This window comes from Schistocerca cancellata, chromosome 2 (genome assembly GCF_023864275.1).
Source record: "Schistocerca cancellata isolate TAMUIC-IGC-003103 chromosome 2, iqSchCanc2.1, whole genome shotgun sequence".
NCBI lineage: Eukaryota > Metazoa > Arthropoda > Insecta > Orthoptera > Acrididae > Schistocerca > Schistocerca cancellata.
Window position 1 is genome coordinate 1,124,516,034 of NC_064627.1, and position 22,549 is coordinate 1,124,538,582.

At 37.0% G+C, this 22,549-nt stretch overlaps 1 protein-coding gene across 6 annotated transcripts in view; it reads left to right on the top strand.

Moving 5' to 3' along the window:
• LOC126163164 (ankyrin repeat and fibronectin type-III domain-containing protein 1) overlaps positions 1–22,549 on the top strand; it is a 793,804-nt gene that overhangs the window by 676,020 nt on the left and 95,235 nt on the right. For all 6 annotated transcript variants that reach the window (XM_049920104.1, XM_049920105.1, XM_049920107.1 and 3 more), the window contains 2 exons: positions 2,931–3,239; positions 9,230–9,343. In XM_049920104.1, coding sequence (XP_049776061.1) covers positions 2,931–3,239; positions 9,230–9,343 — 423 coding nt within the window. The remainder of the gene's footprint in view (positions 1–2,930; positions 3,240–9,229; positions 9,344–22,549) is intronic.

The following is a 22,549-nucleotide window of genomic DNA, read 5'->3' on the forward strand; positions in this document are numbered from 1 at the left end:
ATGAAAACCATTTCTGTCAAATGAAGAATGATGGCCATTGTTATCTGTGGTAACTAACGGCATAGGAAACGTGCTAGACTTTCAGTCATCTATTAAGCTATATATAAAAGAAAGTATTTAGGAAGTTACATCTCTTTTTTGCTAAGAATTTTATTTAGATAGGTACAGGTGAAAAAAGTAAAGTTTTAGAAAGGTTATTAAGATAGATTTTCTTTCATACGAAGCTTGCATTTCATTAGTGATGAAGAGGAGAAATTTACAGTGGAAGAGAGAGAGAAAGAAATGAGCAGGTGGAAGTAGGGAGTGGGGGGAAGTGAAAACAATACTGCTTGGCTGGAGTGCTCCACTTTCTACTTACAGCTGCACATCAGCTGTAATTGCCAACAAGTGTAGCATCATGTGCAGCACAAAAGAGATTGTTTCAGCAACATGTATAAGTGTTTGTGAAATACAGTTAGCAGTAGGTAATGCACTGCTTATATTTTAGAGATAACCTATATAACTACACATCTGTGTTAGTAAACAACCTGAAGGAAACTGTACTTTTAACAGTGTTGAATGGGTTCTGAATATAAAATTGTGTAGATTAAATGGCAGGTAGGACATTTAACATTGTTCCTCTTGGATGAATAATTTTTGTGTGTACCTTAACTTTTCTGAAAGCAGTAGGCTAAACCTAATCATTAATGAAAGTGAAAAATGAGTATCTTTTTAGACAGTATATGGAGTGAGGGTTTGAATTATAGGTGATAAGCTTGTAGAACTATACAAATTATACACAATAATACTGAGTTGAAAACATGTTTCATTGTCTGAAGTTTATATATTGGGATTGTGTTCCTGTTAATCAGAAGACTTACTGAAAGGGTAAGGATATGACACATACTAGACATGGAGTAATGTAGGTGTAATTCACTTTGGAGAGTAATGCACTGCACATTACAATGTAATTAATAAATAACTTTACATTCCATTTATGCAAGTTACATGCACTTACTCATGTTTACTGTGTTCAAAATGTGGCCTCCTCTGCAGGAAGAGAATCCACACCACATAAAAGTTGAATTGCTGACAACAAAATCCCACTTGCCATCATCATTTCAAATAAATTTTCAGTTATTACCTTTCATTTATGAAGTACAATTAGTAGCCTGTAGTTCGCACAATATTGTTCACACACACACACACACACACACACACACACACACACTGTGCACACAACCTATCAAAAGAGAACTTTCAGGCCTTTGGAAAGAGATATTAAGCACAATAACAGAGAAAGACATGTATTACAAACTGCATTTATATGTTACAGTATCAATTAACAATCATTAGTATTTAAATGCTTTTATTATTAACAAGGAAGATTATATGTATTCTTAGGGTATTACAGAGAAGCCACTACTTTGGGAAGAAAGAATCTGTCCATAGACATTTTAAGGACAATGGCATGTTTGCTATTTATATTTCTCTGTGCCATGCTAATAGACTTATCAACATAAATTTGTAATGCTGATGCATGATATTCTGCCATCTACATTACAATTCCACTTAAGATAAAAAATTGCAACATATTGTGTTCAATAATGAGTGCTTTTTATTAAAAAATAGGTGCTTGTGGGATTAAACTAACAATCCAAAAACTAGCTCTCTTCTCAGTTTTATGTAAAATAAGGGGAGGGCAACCATACATCTACACTGTTTTGATGCATGGAGCACAGAAACATAGAAACATATATATAAAAAAAAACAGCATTCACTCTAGCTTTCAAGCACTAGCTCTGTTTCTGCTAGGAAGAGTAGAGACATTCACACACACAACCACACAGACACCGAAGCTGTGGCTATGGCAAGACTCAGGAGTGTGCAATTGGCTGTGTTTGTGGTTGTGTGTGAGTGAATGTGTGTACTATTGTTAGAAAAAGAGATAGTGTAAATGCTATTTTCTGTTATATATTTGTATACTGTACTTGTTGATCTGCTATAGGTGAGTCGTTGACTTTCCCTTATTTTATGTATTGCTCTTTTTTCACATGAGCCAGAGTTTTATGTGTCAGCTAATTTCTAATGTTTGTGCATACCGTATGACAAGTGTGACTTGACTTCAGTGCTTCCAACATTCAGACAAAGAAATCTACTTTAGCAGTATAAAGAAAGACAGCATTAACATATAGTTCACAATTTGTGTAAGATAATTGTTATAACATATTCACAATAATCATTGTGATATGGAACATATCAAATGAACAAAAAAATGTTTATATGGTTATATGCTGGTCATTCACAGGGTTTTCTCCTATATAAATGACTGTTTCTGTTCAAGAATTCCTCTTAGGTGTAGTTGTTGTTAAAGAGAAATATCTTTAATTTACATTTGAAATTTCTTCTGCTGTCTGTCAGAATTTTATTTCCATTAGTAGACTGCTGTCTAGACTGCTAATTTCATTCAATTTCTGTGCCAAATTTTGTTTCATTAAAGGATAATGCAGTTTATTTTTTCGTATGATGTTGTGCTAGTGAATATTTGTGTTACTACTGATAACAAATTCTATTAGTGTGGATGTTATTAATATTCTCAGCTTCTTATTTGATGCATCTGAATACTTACTTGCTTTTGTACAATGAGTACATTTTGCCTCATGAGGAGTCTCCCCATAATATTATCCTGTAAGATATCAGTGAATGAATACATCCAAAATATGTTAACTTATTGATTTCTATATCTCCAAAGTTGACAATCATTCTTATAGTTACAATGATATATGTTTAAAGCTAATATGATGTTATCCTTTTTATTTGTATTACCTGATGACTGACCATTGTGATTTTATGACATATTAACTATTATACAATTGATATTAAACGTTTATTACTTTATGTAAAAACTGTGTTGGTCATCTATTGTTGATAGCTACTTGCTTTATTTTCAGTCAAAACTCCTGAGTCACTGGGTACACATTTAAAGCAGCTTTTGGCAGAAGCTGAACGCCGCGTACAAGAACTGGGAGGTGGAGCGATATCACCCATAGATGATCATCTGCTATCCTGTAACAACAACAATAATAACAATATCAACATGCATCGGGCATCTTTCAGTAGTGTTATTCAGCACACAGCAGCAGCTGCTTCAGTGACTAGTTGTGGTGGAGGCGGAGATGCAGCCACAGATAAACAGCTGATGCTATGGGAGCGCAGGGCTAAGGGTCTGAAGAAGATGCTTCTTGGATTTGACCAGGCTCGTGAGTATGACTTTTTAATGCTTTCAATCTACTTATGAAGTGAAGGGTATTTTTACTGAGAGATAACAGTACTTGCTGGCTTCACTTGGTCTTTATTTTCATTTGTTTTCTGAGACAATTCTAGGTTACTCAAGAACATAGTAAAAATGAAAATTCAGAAAAATCATTAAAATATTAGTATTTCACACTCAAAAATATTCCTGAATGCTCAAAAAGACTTAAGTACTCTTTAATGCACTTAAGTATCTAACAGTACCACAGTTTGGAAAAAAATACTCTTTGACTCGCTGACATTTCTGTATAGAACACTGAGAACATTGTCAAGCTTTCAAAAATATTCAAAAACATTTAAAAAACTCTAGAACATCCCAGAACATTGTAAAAAATTTAAATATGCAATACACATAAAATTCCTTCATAGTAACTTTTCTGTTTGTTCTCTGTACCTGTATTTGAGTTCCTTTGTTTCAAATTGAAGAGCCTACAGTTTTTCCTCTTATAAAAATTAACAGATATTGACATGTTTCATAAGAATGATGTGTTTCTGTGATACATTGCATTGCTTCTCTTGTTTGATGAATAATTATATCATGGCTTGTGTACTCACTGCCCACATTTACAATGGTAATTTCATTTACTTGAGGTGCATTTATTTGACATTTATGTTCTCCTACTGGCCTTTTGTTGGCTCAGATCACAACTTTATGCTCATTGGATACTATTTTATCTGATGCTGTTCATTATACTTATGTAAATCCTCTACAGTTCTTAACTGATTTCCCATATCAATCCACTTATATTTGCATGATATTCATCACCTTCCATCTGTTCATCACCAGTGAAAAACAGTTGGAAAATTTTATTAGATCATGCAGCGATTCCACTATATTATAGACATATCCTTTAATCGAAAACACAGGAGTAAATCGATGGCCTTCACTGTTTTTGTTCTGGAGTTTGCCCAGTCATGTATTGAAATTCCGGTGGAGGCACTTCCATTGGTGCTAATCATCTTTTCATTCATGCAGCACAATCCAGTTGTTCCTTTTTTCTGAATTTCCTGGTACTGCAGAACTAATACACTTGATCCATTTTGTCAGTGACAGCATTTTTGTGTTTGTTGTACTCTTTAGTGGAATCATAACAGAAAGTTTCACTTGTCAATCTGTAATCTCTATTTTTTCTGCTTTGCTCTTCTCATACAATAATGTTTATTCACTTATGATCTCATTACCTATTCATTTATTTGATTTTGTAGTCCTGTTTCTTCATCAGATTCTCTACATATAATTTATGAGTTTCTCACTCAGTCCTCTTCTCTGATTTCGTCTCATTGTTCTTCAGTCAACTTTTCTTTCAGTCTATTCATTTTCTCCCATTGTGAACCTAAACATGCTTCTCTTTCCCTCATCTGTTTCATTTCTGCATTGTTCTTTCTGTTTCCTTCTTTCCAGTTCACCACTGGTCAGATGTCATCTTTTTCCACATTTCTGCATCCTGTTAGATGTTAATATTACTTACCACAGTAAAATTTCACTTAATAACACTGTTCACTACCTTAAGCAATTCACTCTCAAATTTATTTAACTTTCTATCATTTTCACCTTTCCTTGATCCACTCTAATACATTTCCAGAAGTGTACTGACACATGTGTCTCATCATCATCTATCTATACCTTTCCCCACTAAACAGGATAATGGAGCATTTGAGAACATTCTTGAACATACTTCAATGTTCTGTGACATTCTGGTACATTCTAGAACTTCTTGAACCTTTTGGAAGATTCTGTAACATTCCCCAATGTTCTTGAACAATCTAGAAGGGATGTTCTAGCCAGCTTCAGTCACTTCAGCACGTGTTTCCCAGCTGTTTCATCAACTTCTCATAAGAAGTTCATTGGTACGATGCTTCTTTGACAGCCATATCTTCAAACCAAATCCCTGTAGTTCCAAACCAAAAACGTCTTCATGGAGATACTAATTGCAAGAAAACTGGACTTTATTTTTATAATCCCTCAGTTTTTCCATTGCCATAGCATGTGTATTGTCCTGAAGAAAAGTGATACATTTTATTTCTGCTATTTATACCAGTTATCTCTTTTTTCATTCCAGTCAGTCAGTAAGATTTGCATAATATTTGCAAGTTCCTATTTAACCTCTTACAACATAACCTGTAAGGAGAAGATAATGTTGACCTTTGACTTACATTACTGTGCATTGTGTACCAGGGTACTTGAAAGAAAGTTTCATTGACATCCGTGTCACCTGTGTTCTGCTAAAGAAAAGTTATTTTTTGTTTATCTGCTTCTATTATTACTCCCCATCAGTTGTTCATTTTCTGGAAATGTTTGTCATTAAGTGCGATAGGACACATGAGGTAACCTCCTCAGAATTTTGTTTTATTTCCTGTTTTTCAGTCTTTCCAATATTTCTTCATTTTTCCAGTGGGTGTTTTTATGATTTTATCTGTCCATACTGTGATGTACTTTCAGCCTTTTCCTGAAAACCACCCGAACTTTCTAATCTTGTTTTGAAATGTTGGCCTTTCTAGAATTTCTACTTTTGTATCATTATTTTCTGCTGAGTCCTATTTCACTTTTCTGAAACAACTGATCTATGTTTTAGGATTTTGTCAAAATGGGTCTAATAGAACACATACAGAATATAGACGTACCACACACAGCATCTGCGACTTCATTCGACGTAGCAAGAATCTTACATCCCCACAGCAACATTACTAGAAAAGCAATAATAGATATAAAAAGTATCCACAAACTGATCACTCAACAAAACTGCTTCAGTTTTAGGATAAATATTATCTGCAAAGTGATGGGCTAGCCATGTGATCCCCAATAGCAGGAATCTTAGCCAACATTTTTATAAGTCGTTTAGAAAACCAAGATATTTGAAAAGGTAGTCACTGATCAAAGTTATGTCAATGACATTATTTGTATGTTATGTCAGCCAAATGGAAAAGCAGATGAACTCAACACAGAAATCAACAAAGCACATCAGAACATAAAGAAGATCAAATAAATTTTCTTAATATAAAATTAATGAAGGAAAATGGCAAACGTTCTTTCAACATTTATGGAAAAACGTACAGCCAAAGACCCAATAAAACATACAACATCAAACAATCCCCACAACCAGAAGCCGGCTGCACTTAGGCACATATTCTGTAGAAAAAACAGGATTTCACTCAACAAGAGAAATTATGAAAAAGAAATGCATACAATCATGCAAATTGGTAGAAAGTATGGGTGTAACACACACATTCAAGACTCATTCAAAAATTAAAACACGAAGACAAAACAAAACACAACCCACTCAACATCTCCAGAATCCAGTAAAAATCAAGTCCTAAACCCACATATATACACAATTCATACACACAAAGTGACAACACCACACAAAAACCAAATATATGGTACTGGTACTTCATGACTTACACATATAAATTAACACACGGTAGAAAAATACTTAAGATACAGGGTCTCCATTAAAGCATATAAAATGGTACAAACTCTCCAACCAAACTGAAGCCAACCAACAATCAAGAGGGACAAATTCCAGGGATCAGGAATATAAAAATGTTGTGACACAATGTACATAGGCATGACATGCAGGAATTTTAAAACATATTACACAGAATACAGTAGGTGTTGAAAGTAGCGTAACAATCATCCTACCAACTTAGAACAATCCATGAAAATCATCAGGATAATAAGCACAAAGAAATGTGATATCCCCACACAGGATAACTAACACATCCAAAAAGCCAATGCAGAGAAGAGAAAAGTGATAAACAACTAGTCACATGTGATTCTTCAGGGTTTCCCAATGATACATTGACATGAATAGTAATTCGTGACACTCTCACATGATATTCTGACAGCACTACTTGCTGTCTTCTTCAAGTTCTCCCTGAGACATGTCAGCTTGTCAAGTAGACATATATCTACACACACAGATGATAAATGGCTAGGCATGTATCAGCATGCACAGGCGAAAATGACTAGGTACATATCAGTACATACACTCTCTGTAAACCTAAGAAAAGAGATGGTAAGGAAAAAGTTTACTAGAAAACAGTATCCATATGTAGACCTAACAATACTAAAATAAAACACACATCAAAAAAAGTTTTGCATCACCCCATTCCCAGAGCTCATGAAGAGAGACGTTGACTGTGGATATTGTATTGCAGTCACAGTCCCTTTGCCTGTTCAGAGATGTCACTAAACCCATCCAAAAATGTAAACAACCATGCATGAGCAGCACCTATTAGACGGATGGGGTCCAACAGCTAATCAGTTCCAGTCATTCCACCAGGATGGAGGTATACGGCTTGTGTTGTCTGTAGTTCAATCACGCCTAGACAGTCAATACTGCGGTTTGATCACGTCCGCATTATTAAATCAAATGGCTCTGAGCACTATGGGACTTAACATCTGAGGTCATCAGTCCCCTAGATCTTAGAACTAATTAAACCTAACCAACCTAAGGACATCACACACATCCATGCCCGAGGCAGGATTCGAACCTGCAACCGTAGCGATCACGCGGTTCCAAACTGAAGCGCCTAGAACCGCATGGCCGCTGTGGCTGGCCCACATTATTACTCTGTGCCACCAGAAGGGCTCTCAACAAGGGAACTGTCCAGGCATCTTAGAGTGAACCAAAGCGATGTTGCTTGGACATGGAGGAGATACAGATAGACAGGAACTGTCGATGACATGCCTCGCTCAGGCCACCAAAGGGCTACTACTGCAGTGGATGACCACTAGCTACGGATTATGGCTCAGAGGAACCCTGGCAGCAATGCCACCTTGTTGAATAATGCTTTTCGTGCAGCCACAGCACGTCATGTTATGACTCAAACTGAGCACGATAGGCTGCATGATGTGTAACTTTACTCCTGACCTCCAGGGCAAGGTCCATCTTTGCAATCATGGTACCATGCAGCGTGGTACAGATGGACCCAACAAAAAGCTGAATGGACCGCTCAGGAATGACATCATATTCTCTTCACCAATGAGTGCCACATACGCTTTCAACCAGACATTCATCTGAGATGTGGAACACCTTAGACACACTGTTCAGCGAGTGCAGCAAGATGGAGGTTCCCTGCTGTTTTAGAGGGGCATTATGTGGGGCCGATGTATGCAGCTGGTGGTCATGGAAGGTGCCGTAACACCTGTACAATATGTGAATGCCATCCTCTGACGAATAGTGCAACCATATCAGCAGCATATTGCTGAGACATTCGTCTTCATGGACAACAATTCGCACCCCCGTCATGCACATCTTGTGAATGACTTCCTTCAGGATAATGACATTGCTCAATAGAGTGGCCAGCATATTGCCCAGACATGAACCCTATTGAACATGCCTGGGATAGATTGAAAAGGGCTGTTTATGGATGGGCTGACCCACCAACCATTCTGAGGGGTCTATGGCGAATCACTGTTGAGGTGTGGAACAATCAGGACTAACAGTTCCTTGATGAATTTGTGGATAGTATGCCATGACGAATACAGGCATGCATCAATGCAAGAGGACGTGCTACAGGATGTTAGAGGTAGCAGTGTGTACAGCAATCTGGACCACCACCTCTGAAGGTCTTGCTGTATGATGGTACACCGTGCAATGTATGGTTTTGATGAGCAATAAAAAGGGTGGAAATGATGTTTATGTTGATCTCTATTCCAATTTTGTGTACAGGTTCCGAAACTCTCAGAACCGAGGTGATGCAAAACTTTTTTTGATGTGTGTAAAACACCACACACACACACACACACACACACACACCTACACACCTGTGCACCTACACTGGCTGTTAATGACTCAATGCTTCTGCTATTCGGTGAGTGGTTTCCTTTACTTCTAAATTATTGATGAGAAAATAGTATATTAGACCATAGATAATATATTACTATGATAGATTTTTTTGTGTGCATGCCCATTTCAATCTGTAATCATTGCAGGTCCGCCTGACATACCATTTTTAGTCGCTGTTGATGTCACAGGAACTAATTCAGTGACAGTTAGATTTCAAGAGCCAGAGCAGCAGGATTCTGCAATATGTACAAAATTTAAAGGTAATTATTATAAAGACTTTATTGTCACATGCAATTAATCTACAAAATCACAAATGCTAGCAACTAATACAATCTTCTTCTACTTACCAATATCTTGTTTGATGGCAATAACAGTTTGATGACACACAAAATAATTTCACTAACATAACACTAGAAATCCAGTGGGCAATACAAACAATGGAAAGGAAGTAAAATCTTGTTGCAACCAGTTGGATGTATTATACAAATCATGTGCAGTGGACTGGGTAAAGATGTCCACTTATCATGTAGATGAAGTGTCAGGCAGTAGGTGTGGTAGATTTATAAGCAAGATTTGACACTTGTAGCTTAGCTTTTAATGTTTTATTCATCATCTGCTTTAGCCGCTGAGTGGTAGACAGGCACTACACAAAAAATTTGGGACTTGTAACTTAACCTTTAGACAATATCCCCCTTAAGAGTTAACAGACACACAAAGCTACATTTTCAAGTAATGCAGACAGGGTTTTATCTAGACCAAGAGTTTCCAACAAAATTTTCTCGAGGACCCCCTCTTCAAGCATCACAGTATCAAATACCTAAAAAAGGCAAATCAAGAGTCTTTTTATACATTTTCTATTTTTGGTACTTATAAAAAACGTTGACATATTCATTATTGAAAAAATTTTGAGCTTAAAACTTTTTTAATTTAGCCATCATTGTTATTGTTAACTTTTTAATTATTGCTCAAAATCTTTGTCTTCAAATCTGCATGTTTAGTATAACAAACTCCTTAAAAAATAAAAATTGAGTATGAACTGAAAAAGACAGGAAAAAATTAAAACTGAGCGTAATGGTCTTTTAAGTGTACGATACTTGAGATTGCGTTGAGTAGACATGTGAGACATGTGTGAAACACAAGAAAACACTAATTTCATATAAGGTATTATTTATGTGAAAAAATACAGTTACAACAGAGTACTCCATCAGTATACAGTTAGTTTTAATTTTCAGTTGTTAATGAGAAGAGTTCAATCTGACCTTTGAGTCCATTATTTCTGAAATATTAGGTTCCAAACTTGAAACGTTCACTCTGAAATCCGACCACATATTTGTTTTTCATGAAACACATGGAAGAAAATGCTTGCTCACACCCATATGTGGTTGCAAATGGAAGGATCTTTTTCATTGCCTTATTTCCAAGTTTCTTGTAGTCCTTGCGTGCTGATGCCCAGAAGTCTGTAATTTTATCACCGATGAAAATGTTTATCATCGTACCACAGCTGGACAGATCCACAAGTTGATCTTGGTCTTCTTCAGTGAGGCCTTGGATTTTGTCTATTTATTCACAGCTGAAAGGATTTTGAATCCATCTGTCGTCAGGGTCAGGTTCAGGGAAATACTCTCTACAAGTGGTGCCTAGGCTGCATAGATGCTCGGCTACATTGATCTTGACCTGGTCAGGCAAACTCTCCTCCGATGATTCCAAGAATTGTTTTAAAATAGAAAAGTTAGTTAGTGACTCGTTTTCTATCCCTGACGCACAGATCTAACAGTTTTTGACCATAGCACTAATCCTATCCTCAACTTTGAACATATCTACATTTTTTCCTTGCAAACTCAAGCTTAACACGTGCAAGTGTTCAAACACATCAGATAAGTACGCAACTGAGCAAAGCCAAGAGAAGTTAGTGAGAAAATCCGTGTACTTTGTGTCAAGAAGGAAGACACAAACCTCATCTCGAAGTTCAAAAAATCTTGACAAGATCCTACCTCGAGAAAGCCATCTTACATACAAATTGAATAAGAAGTTGCTCATGCTCACTGCTGATCTCTTTACACAACAAAGAAAATAATCTGGATTGCAGATGTCGAGTTTTAATGTAATGTACTTCGTTAAGTATCTTTTGCAAAGGTTCAGGCAATCTTTTGGTTACTAAGGCTTCACGATGGATCCAACAGTGAGTCTATTTCACCTCAGGGGCTACCGCTTTGATACAAGCTAGAAGTCCTGTTTTTTTGCCAGCCATTGACTTTGCTCCATCCGTCGACAAGCCTACGTATTTTTTCCAGGTGACGTCGTGTTCATTGAGATAATTATTTAATGCACTAAAAATATCGTCTGCTGTTGTATGCAGTAGTATGCATGAAAAAAGAAAATCTTCAAACACTTGGTCCTCCCACAAGAATTGTGCAAAAACCAACAGTATAGCTTTTTTTGATATGCCTGCACTTTCATCCAATTGTAGAGTGTACATGTCACTCATGCAAAGTCTAGCCAGCAATGTTTCTTCGATGTTAGCTGCCATATCAGTAATTCGTCTTTGAACAGTATTATTTGAGAGTTGGACAGTTACTATTACCTTAGCAGCTGCATCACCTAACATTCTCTTTCACATAGTATTATTGCTGATGGCAGTATAAGTTCCTCAGCAATTGTGTGGTTTTTCCCACATTTAGCAACGAGTTGAGCCACCTTGTAAGACGCAAGGGTTGCATTTTCATTTACATTTGCAGCACAGTGTTTGGTAATTGTTTTATGAGATGTTTTCAAGTCTCCTAATTTATTTTTGAAAAAATCTAATGACTTACTTTTGTACTGTGGGTGCTTTGTTTCAAGATGGCGCTTGAGTTATGCTGGTTTGATACATTCATTCGAAAGGCTTTCATAGCAAATTACACTTTGAGGTTTAGGCTGTTGCTCAGGTCCAGTGAATGTAAAACCGATTTCCAAGTAATCAGGGTTATATTTTCTAATTTTTCCAGTAAGCTTAACACTTTTCTTGGAAGGGTTAGGTTCAAGGGACGCTGACAATTTAGGTTCAATGGACACTGACAACTTCGGTTCGAGATTGACTGACTTCCTTGCTTGAACATCAAAGGCATTATCTTCCTCTTCATCTGTAGGCCTTTCTCGTTTTAACGAACCACTTTTTAACCAACGGTCCATTTTTCACTACGCGAACTGTAGCTTCCACGAAAACCAATGGATTACAAACACTACTGTTTTAATACAGAATATTGAATGTGTAAACAACACGGTCTGTGAAAGCAAATTAACAATGGCTGATTGTCATCTGAAATGTGAGTTTCTGTGTAAAATGACTGTCAGTTGTCAGCTGCAAAGAGACGCTAGATGCAGAAGATAGCGTTCGCTAAAGCTCTGCTCATGCAGGAAGCGGCCAAAACAAAAAAATCTGTTATAATATGAAATATATTTAATATATTTTTTATTCTAATAGTATCTTGGCATAGCTCGTGGACCCCTGGAGGTCCGTGGACCACCTGTTGGGAACCACTGATCTAGAGCATTAGAATTACATGACATGCAATGTTCTTTAAAACTATGCATTTCCAGAAGACTTCTGCATATTTAGTGACTAAATCATTAACTTTACTAAACCAATTTCTATATGCAGCGACCATGGGTTAGTATAAAGGCACGAAAGAAAACAATTTATGTTAAAATTAATGTAATATTTAAATCAAACTATGTAAAGTCCAGGATGAAATAACAATAATATGGAAAGGATAGGTTGCTACTCACCATACAGAGAAGGTATTAAGTAGTACATTTTAACAGTCTTTTTCATTGTGCCTTTCTGCAACTCAGTGCCTCTTCAATATGCCAGGTAGCAATTTATCATTTCTGTATACTAATATTTAAAGCCCTAATTATAAGTACCTACTGTGTAGATCTCTACTTTGAAACCCTTGGAACTGAAATTACCACAAATGGTATGTCAGTTATAGTGCTGCCAGTTTACAGGGCTCCAACAGGGAAAATCTTTATTTTTCTAAACCAGATGGGACAACCTTTGAGCCAAATGTACTCCAAATCCAAGAATTTAATGATCATGGGTGATTTAAGTATCAGCTTTTTAACCAAAAATAACAGTGGGGCAGAACTAGAGCACTTGATGGAATTGTTTACCCTGACTGCAGTAGTTAACTTCCTCAGTAGAATCACAAGTAACTATAAAAGCCTAACTGACAGTGTATTTATTAGAAGAGGCAGGGCAGCTGTGTCACTTTAAGCAAAATCTTTCTGATTATGGTAGGAAAATGCTTACATTGATTGACTTCAGCCTGTGTGATAAAGCTAAACATTCCTTTAAATCTTCCAGGCCAGTCAATAATGATACCCTAGATACCTTAAACCTTCATTTGTAACAGATCTGTAGGAGCTCTATGTATATGGAAAGGAGTATTAATGACAAATTTAACCTGTTTTGTAATGAGTTTTTGTCACTGTTTGAAGCTGTATGAGAAAAATCATAGGAAACAATCTTTAGGCCACTAAAAGGAAACCCTGCATTATTATAGTGATCAGAATTTCTTGTGGAAAACAAGAAAGTTGCATGAATCGCTTTTTTGATGAGCCCATAAAAAAGAAGTATAACTTGCATTATAATATTTTAAAATGTATTAAGAAGTCTGAAACAATGTACATTACATCTGAAATTTATAACTCCAACATGAAAGTAACAACCACATGGCAAGTTGTAAAAAGAGGGAATGGGAAAGGGGAATGTATACCTGATATGGAAATAAGTCACTATGGAGATATTGTCTTGTCATAACCATACTTAAGACCAAATTGGAAAGCAAAATCATCAATTAAATACAATACTTAGCACTGGAAGCATGTTTCTTACAAATGCCAATGAACATTCAGAATAGAACTAACCTCCTGGATGGAGAGTGCAGGTATTTATACAAAAACAGAATATTCTAGAATGTACAGACATTACAAACACTGGAAATTTTAAGAACCTACCAGAAGTTATAAATCCTAAATAACAAATAATTCATGTTGATCAGTTTTGTACTGATGACCTACAGGACATAAGTGATGCTAACCGCTACACTACACTGCAAGCACTACAGCTCGTGGCATGTCTCCTTCTCATAGAGAAACAGCAACCTCCTGTTTCAGAAGTTCTCATTGGAGGTGATTACAGCACCATGGATCTAAATCTTAACAATAGTCCTCTGTAGATTCATCTTGTGCCTCATTCCAGGAGGATTTGGTGTCTCCCTGCAGGAGTTCTTGCAAGGGATGTACCTTTGTACAGAAGTCTTTTATGAATTGTTGTTAGTCTGAGCACTATTTGATAAAACCTGTCATTTCATGAATGTGCTAAGGAGCTGGTTAATCTGTAACTGCCCTTATATTATATGGATCAGGATGAACTCCATTCTCAATCAGTCGGTGCCCCAAGATTTTTATTTTTTGGGTAACAAAGGGGCATTTTTTTGGGTTCAGGCACAGACCAGTAATCTGAACACACTTCAAAACAGATATCAGTCAGCTTAGATGTTCTTCAAATGTCTTCAAAAATATGACTGTGTCATCTACACAGCAAAGACATGTCATCCATTCAAGGTGTTGAAGCAGGGTACTATCAATTGTTCAAAGGTGGCTGGAGTGTTGCATAGTCCAAATATCATAACTTGAAATGCATAAAGACCGTAAGCATCATGAAGACAGTCTTTTCCTAGTCAGCCTCATCAAACTTGATTTGCCAGTAGTGTCTTTGCATGTCCATAGTTGAGAAATACTTTGCTCCTTTCAAGCAGTCCAGTGTGTCACCAGTACAAGGTGATGGCTAGACATCTTTCTTTGTGATTTTGTTCAGTTGTTGGTAGCCAATGCAAAAACACCACGTGCCACCATTCTTGTTCACAAGGACCAAGAGAAGGAACCAAGGACTCTGTCAAGGTTCGATGATGTCATCTTGCTCTAACTTATCCAGTTTCTCCCAGGGTATCCATCATTTAGCTGGTGACACCCTGTTTTAGCATTGGCTAATTGTGGATGATTGCAAATGTTGGTAAAGTGTTTTATCATGGACTGCCTCCACTAAGGATTTGAAAGCTTTTGGAAATTGATGCATAAAGGCTATTATCAACATTGTCTTTCTGTCACACCAAATCCTATTGGCAGTTTGATAGCAGCTTCCTCCCTTTTCTTGTCTGTGCGGGTAGTGGAGCGCAGTTCTTCTTCAGCGACACTAAGCTGCCCTTTCTTGACTAGTTTGGCTGTTCCTACACACATACCTTTAGGGATGAGCTGTGGCTGCTAATGACAATTTGTGATCCAAAGTTCTTGTTGACCACCCAAAGGACGTGCAATTGTCATTAGCATGTAGATTTCTTGGTGGCCTCACCTCCATAGAGGTTAGGTTGCCTTGCTCAGTTTTCCTGATTTTGGCGGCTAGGCTGCTTCTGTAGGGTGACAAGGAATGGCTGTGGCATGTTGGAGAACAACATCATCCAAGGTGTGGTGACGAACTTCAGCCCTCAGATCAACGATAATCATCTTCAGCTGACTGGCATGAATAAGACTGTTCTGAAAGTTCATGTGTTGGGGGCATAATAATCATCGAACACTCGTCTTTTTTCTCTGCAGTAGTGCAAAATGTGTCAAGACGTCCACTCTGAAAACAGACTGGTGTACTGCCCTCCATCCTACAAATGTCTGTTCTTATGCAGAGAATTTTATTTGGCAGAGGAGTTGGTTGTACCCACATTAGTCGGATACCGGGTTGCTGATTGATAGCAGCAGCATAAGTCCAAGCTGGCTGAGCCCTTTCTTCCTGGTGCATTCTACTGGTGGTGGGGATTGGTACCAAAGATTGATACACCTCTTCTTCAACATTCTTAATTATGACCTGAAGTGTGAGGCTGACATTCATGGATGCTCTCACTTGTGTACTTGGTCTCATAGCTCTGGCTGTCATAATATGCTGCATCTCTTGTCTTTCAACCTGGCATATGAGAGAAGTGAGGTCACGATGGTCTTCCACAACTGCCATAGGAACCACTTTTGGCAGTTAGTTGTACCTCCTTTGTTCAGTTCTTTTCTGTTATACGAGGGCTATCCACAAAGTACATTACGTTTTGGAATTAAAAATAAATAAAGTATTGGAAATTTTTCTTATTGTATACAGGTGAAAGCCACACTTAAATACTACTTTTCTACATAGTTGCCATTTAAATTAAGGCACTTATCGTAGCGATGGACGAGCTTGGAAATTCCTTTGTCGTAAAATTCGGCCGCCTGCGCCTTCAACCACATGGTTAATCAGTAACCCGGTAGAAATACGATTTTTGTGGATTTCCTGGAAAGAAGCATTATGATAAACTCTCAAAGGTACTGCCAAACTCTGCACAACTTCAGAAGAGCAATACAAAACAAGCGCAGGGGAAAGTTGGGCTCAAAGATTTTGCTGATTCACGACAACGACTGGGCCCACACGGCACATGCCACTCGTGAAGTTCTCGAATAAGTGGGAGTTGTTTCCTCATCCGCCATACAGTCCTGACCTGGCACCGAGCGACTTTCACTTATTCCCAGCAATGAAGATGTGGTTGGCTATGCAGCGTTTTGATGACGACGCACAGCTTCAAGAAGAGGTAACCATGCGGTTGAAAGCGCAGGTGGCCGAATTTTACAATGAAAGAATTTCCAAGCTCGTCCATCGCTATGATAAGTGCCTTAATTTAAATGGCAACTATGTAGAAAAGTAGTATTGAAGTGTGGCTTTCATCTGTATATAATTTAAAAAATTCCAATACTTTATTTATGTTTAATTCCAAAACGTAATGTACTTTGTGGATAGCCCTCGTATTTCCTCAATAAGCTGGCACCATTTGATGAATTGTTCTGTTGTTGTGATATCCTTTACCAGAGGAGATTGGTATGAGTCTTATGTGAGCCCTTTCATCAGTGTGAGATTTTGTCGGCATGTGTCACAGTCGAATTTGCAATGTGGCAGAGAGCCAAAACATTCTGTACGTAAGACTCTTGTTTCGCCATGACACTGGGCCCTGTTCTTCAGTTTTTCTCTTAAGTGAGCTTACTGTTGATTGTTAGCAAATATTTCCTTGAGCTCAGTCTGGAATATGTATCACCTTTTCAGTTTCTTGTCATTCTTCTTCAATCACTTCTGGACTGTGCCATGCAAATAAAAGTATATATTGGTCAAACTCGTCATGCCGTTCCACCTATTGTATTTGGCGACTCAGTTGACTCCTTTCAGCATTTTGCCAGGTCCTGATCAGCATCTCTGGAAAACATTGATCAATGCCTGATCTAATGTGTAGCTGACTTACCACTGTTTTGGATCCATCTACATTATATGGATCTTAGGAATGATGTAATGGTTGCATTCCTGTCTGTGTAGGTGATGGCTTTTACATTGGCTAATTGGAGCCACAGCGATGTAGATGTTTTGAAGTACCTGGTGTCTCCACGAAACTATGTCACTTCATAACTGGAATCAAGTCCAAATTCAAAAGCAGGGTCACCACTGAAATACAACACCTTGCATTGAAAGCACATTTATCATGAATACCAATATATACAGCCAGAAAAGAATGACCTAGACAGAGTGCAGCTACTTATACAAACATTAGACATTCCTGAATTCTGATATTTATACAAACGTTGAATATTCCAGAATACACAAACATTTCAAATGTAAGATATTTGAAGAATGTCCCAGAAATGATAAATGCTAAATGACAAATAATTCAGGTTTTTAGGTTTCAACTGGTGACTTGCAGCAAGCCAGCTAGTGATGCTAACCAGTATGCTGCATGTACACCCCACAGCTCATGACAGTATAGTAAAAGATCACTGAAGAAGTTGCTAAGCTCTTTAATACACATTTGAAGCAGTTTTAGAGGAAATTGGCTGTAAAGACTCAGTCAGTAATACAATAGCCCTTCTGCAGAAAGCTAACAGCCCCAGAGACAGTCCATCACTTAGTGAGATCAAGAAGACAAAGAGATCAAAATAAGAAGTTCTTTTTGGGATATAATATGTCCACAAGGAAACTTATGCACTGTCATGATTGTATTAGCACATTCGTGTGTCAGATCTTTAACAAATTCCTGCAACAAGGTATTGTCCTACTGCAGTTAAAATATGCATATGTAAAACTACTTTTGAAGGAGGGTGAAGAAACTGATGTAACAAACTAGCACCCAGTCCTGCTGCTAACAAGTTTTTCCAAGCTCATAGAGAAACTGGTATTGAATAGAATTGTTGTTCTCGTGAACAGCCACAACATTCTCTGTCAAAGGACTAGCAATAGACAATGCTATTTATACTTCACTGAATAAATTGTACAACCTCACAAATTGGCACCAGTCAGAATTCTATGTGACTTATTTGAGGCTTTCGGCTATGTCAACCATGCAAGTCTGGTAAATAAGACAGAATTCTGTGTGTTAAGCAGAATAATGGGGACACATATTGAGTCTTATCTAACAGATAAGAAGCAGTAATGGAATTCCAGCTTCATCTGAGTGGGGCACAGTCAATACTGGAATGCTATAAGCTGGTACTATTCCTTACATTTATAAATGGCCTCCCATTCAGTTCTACTACAGTGAGCAAGTTTGCCATATTTGCAGGTTTATAATTTTTTGAAGTGGATAAAACAGCAGGGAAAAAATCTAGAAAGCTCTGCTAACAGTGTGTTTGGTGGTATTGTCAACTGGTTTAGCTGCAATTGATTCTCGCTGAATGTGAAAAGCTTTTTATATAACGTTTTATGTAACAAAGAGAACAAGAGGAAATGTTATAAAATGTAATGGACAACAGATAGAGCAAGTGGACTTGTTCTTGGATATGTACTTTGATAGCAAATTAAGTTGATCCTGCCATAGCCTAGATCTTACAAAAAGACTTCATTCCACAACTTTTGCCTTACACATAATTGCATCATCTCCACATAATGATACTTCAGATATCCATTGCATTATGACTGGTGTTGATCTGATACATTCTTGTAGTTATTAGTTCTGGAGGCTACAGATTTTTTATCGTGACATCACAGAATAAGTTGTCCTTTCAATGTTCCATTTATAAAGACTGGTCTTTTTTTAAAAACCAGTAGTGCGTTTCATGGGCACAATACAAGGCCTGAACAGGACTAACATAGTTACTGGGCAAACTTCACTCTTGTGCGGAAAGGCGTGGAAATTTTCAGTCCCCTACTTGCAGACCCCAAACGTCCTTGTCTTGAAACACCAAAACTCAAGATCAGATTGAAAGAAAACCTGTTGCAAAATTCCTTCCATTCAGTTAGTGAGTTTCTTAGCATAAATTAGCATGCATGTGTGTAGTTTTACTGTATAAATAAGATGTCCCAATCGTGCAAGCATAAATATGAATTATTTTTTTGCCATGAAAGGTATCATATTGATTCCAAGTATTAAGATATTACTATCTCAGATTAAATTACATAAAACAGACCATAAAGAAATGGCACCCTTCTATATGTGAATGCTGGAATTTTGGGACATAAGTGGTGTTTGTATTTCACAGGTAGTTGCACTCAACTGTTAAATTTGAGAAACTGCTGAGAAGTCATCATCCTCTATGGCACACAAATGACTAAAAATGGTTTAGGGATGAAAGGAAGTAAGAATGTGTTATTTACACTCTCGCTGATAAACAGACAGAAAGTTGATGTTGCCAACTGCAGTAATTATTGCATCTAAGTTAGGAACAACATCAACAAAAAACTTAAGAATGCCATAGAAATAAGAATTTTTGTCATTAGCTCCTAAGAAAATACAAGATAGAAGAATAGCTACAAAAAAATGACAGAAGTTGTATTGGATAGAACATGTGTAAACTTCTGTATTAGTATTATCATTATTGCACTAAGACATACTATATGTATTCAATTTATACAGTGCTTCATAACTATATTGAAGCAAATGGTAAGTATTAATTTTAGCTATTGTAGATTATTAAATATTTAGTGGTGAAGAAGATAGCCAGAAGTTAAGCCCATGGTGTGGGGGTAGTGTCTTTCTCCAGTGGTCCAAACATCGTGGTCCCCATATTTGATCCAAGTTGTCTTTTAAATTTTGAATAAAAATCAGCAGCAGTAAGAACCAAAGGCTTCCAGTATAAGGAGTCACCCTCATTCTGCCAAATGCCTTTTCAGAGAGGGCAGAGAAGAGGGCAGAATTTGTTGGCAATCTCTTACTCTAAGAGTAGGAAACGTCCCCTTAAAGGGAGAAGAATCACCAATGATCAACAACATGAGGATATAGAAGGCAATGGAGAGCATCACATTAAAGACACACTATGTGTACCACATGGCATGTGGCCTGTAATTGAAAAAGTGACATGATGATGTCTCCATTGGCAAAATATTCTGGATTAGGCTTTCATTTGGATCTTTGAAAGAAAGGGAGCTGCCAAGAGTGAGGTGACCATGAGAAATGACTGAAGTAACATTCTTTGAGTCAGAATGTGTAGTGCCAGAAGTCTGAAGATGGTAGGAAAGAGAAATGCAAAGGCTGAATCTAGATATAGAGGAAGTCAGTGAAGTGAAATAGAAAGAGGATAAGAATTTCTGGTCAGATGTATATTGGGTAATGTTAACAGCAGAGAAAATGGTATTACAGGAGTAGGAATAATTACTAATAGGAAGGCAGACCAGAGAGTGAGTTACTGTGAACAGTTGAGTGATATGTATGATCTCATCAGAATCAACAGCAAACTGACACCAAAAACATTAGTTCAGGTAACATACCAACATCACAAGCAGAAGATGAAGAGGTACAGCAAGTATATGAGGACACTGATTGGGCAATTCAGTGTGTAAAGGATGATTATAATCTAATAACAATGGGGTGTTGGAACATGGTAGCAGGGGAGGAAATAGAAGGAAGAATTATAGAAGAATATGGGGTTGGTAATAGTAATGAGAAAGGAGAAAGACTAATTTCTGCAATAAATTTCAGGCAGAAATAGTAAATACAAGAGAAGTAGGTATACTTGGAAAAGGTCCAGAGACATGGGAAGATCCAATCTGGAATACATCACGGTGAGACAGAGATTCCAAAACCAGATATTGAATTGTAAGGTGTACCTAGGAGCAGATTTAGACTTGAATCACAATTTAGTAATGTTGAAGATTAAAGTTAAGAGAATTGTCTGGAACAATCAATGTATAAAGAACAAGGATACTATGGTAACAAGGAATGATGAGATGAGTTTGAAGTATTCTAAGGCTGTAGATACTGCAATAATAAACACCACAGGAGGCAATTAGTTGAAGAGCAATGAACATCTCTAGAAAGAGCAGTCACAAAAGCTTAATAGAGAAATATAGGCGCATGGAAAGTATCTACAAAGAAACTGTGGGTAACAGAAAAATTACCGCAATTGATCAACAAAAGTAGAAAGTATAAAAGTGTTCAAGGTAAGACAGAAATACATCAATGTAAGTCACTTAAGAAATGTGAAGAGCAGGGTACCCATGGCAAAATGGCTGCAGGAAATTTGTGAAGAAATTGCAAAATTAATGGCCATCAGAAGGACTGAAATACTATGGTCAGCCAGGGCTGGTTTGGTGGTCTCATGTAATTTAGTGTGGCATCTATGTTCTCGGCGCCACTTTTTCTGCAGTGCATACAGTTTCTCCAATGTATACCCAACCACAGTTGTAGGATATTTGGTAGACCTTGGTTTGTGAAGGCCTAGATTAGTGGTTGACAAACTCATTTGTCAACGGAGCCAAATATCAATGCTACAACAACTGAAATTTCTTTTGTTGAGAGCCACTTAAAAAAAAAAGAAAAAAAAAGAAAATGAACTATATAGGTAAGTACATTATCATTAACTTAATTAGAGCACTCCTAAGCTATGCTAAGCAAAAATTATCTTCAATCTGATACAGGTATGTTCGCTGAGGTTGACCGCTTCCAACTCTTCCTTTCATGATCATCTTGTATACATGTTTTTTCTGTCTGCTTTCATTCATCCTCTGTATAGGTCAGAACCATCTCAACATACCTTTCTCAATACTCAATACTACATCTTTTTTCACTCAACAACAATCCCTAAAACGAATAAAGTTTACTAAAAATTTTAAGTCTTAGTTAAACTGTAGATGCATTGAATAAGACTTGATGTCATCTTTAATAATGATATTATCTATTAATAACATTAAAATGTATGGTATCCATAAAATTAATCATGACAAAGACTGACAAACAATAATGTGAACAATGGCCTTGCATTTCCTTCAAAAAATAAGTAAAGTGGGTATGTTGTTGTTCTTAATTTTGGGTACAATGTCAGGTTCTCATCAGTAGCATGGTTATCAGTTTACTCTTGATAAGATTCATGCTGTGAAACTATTATTTATATGAATATGTAGACATGACTAAGGAAAGAATGTCAAATGCTAGTTTTTCAGATGATTA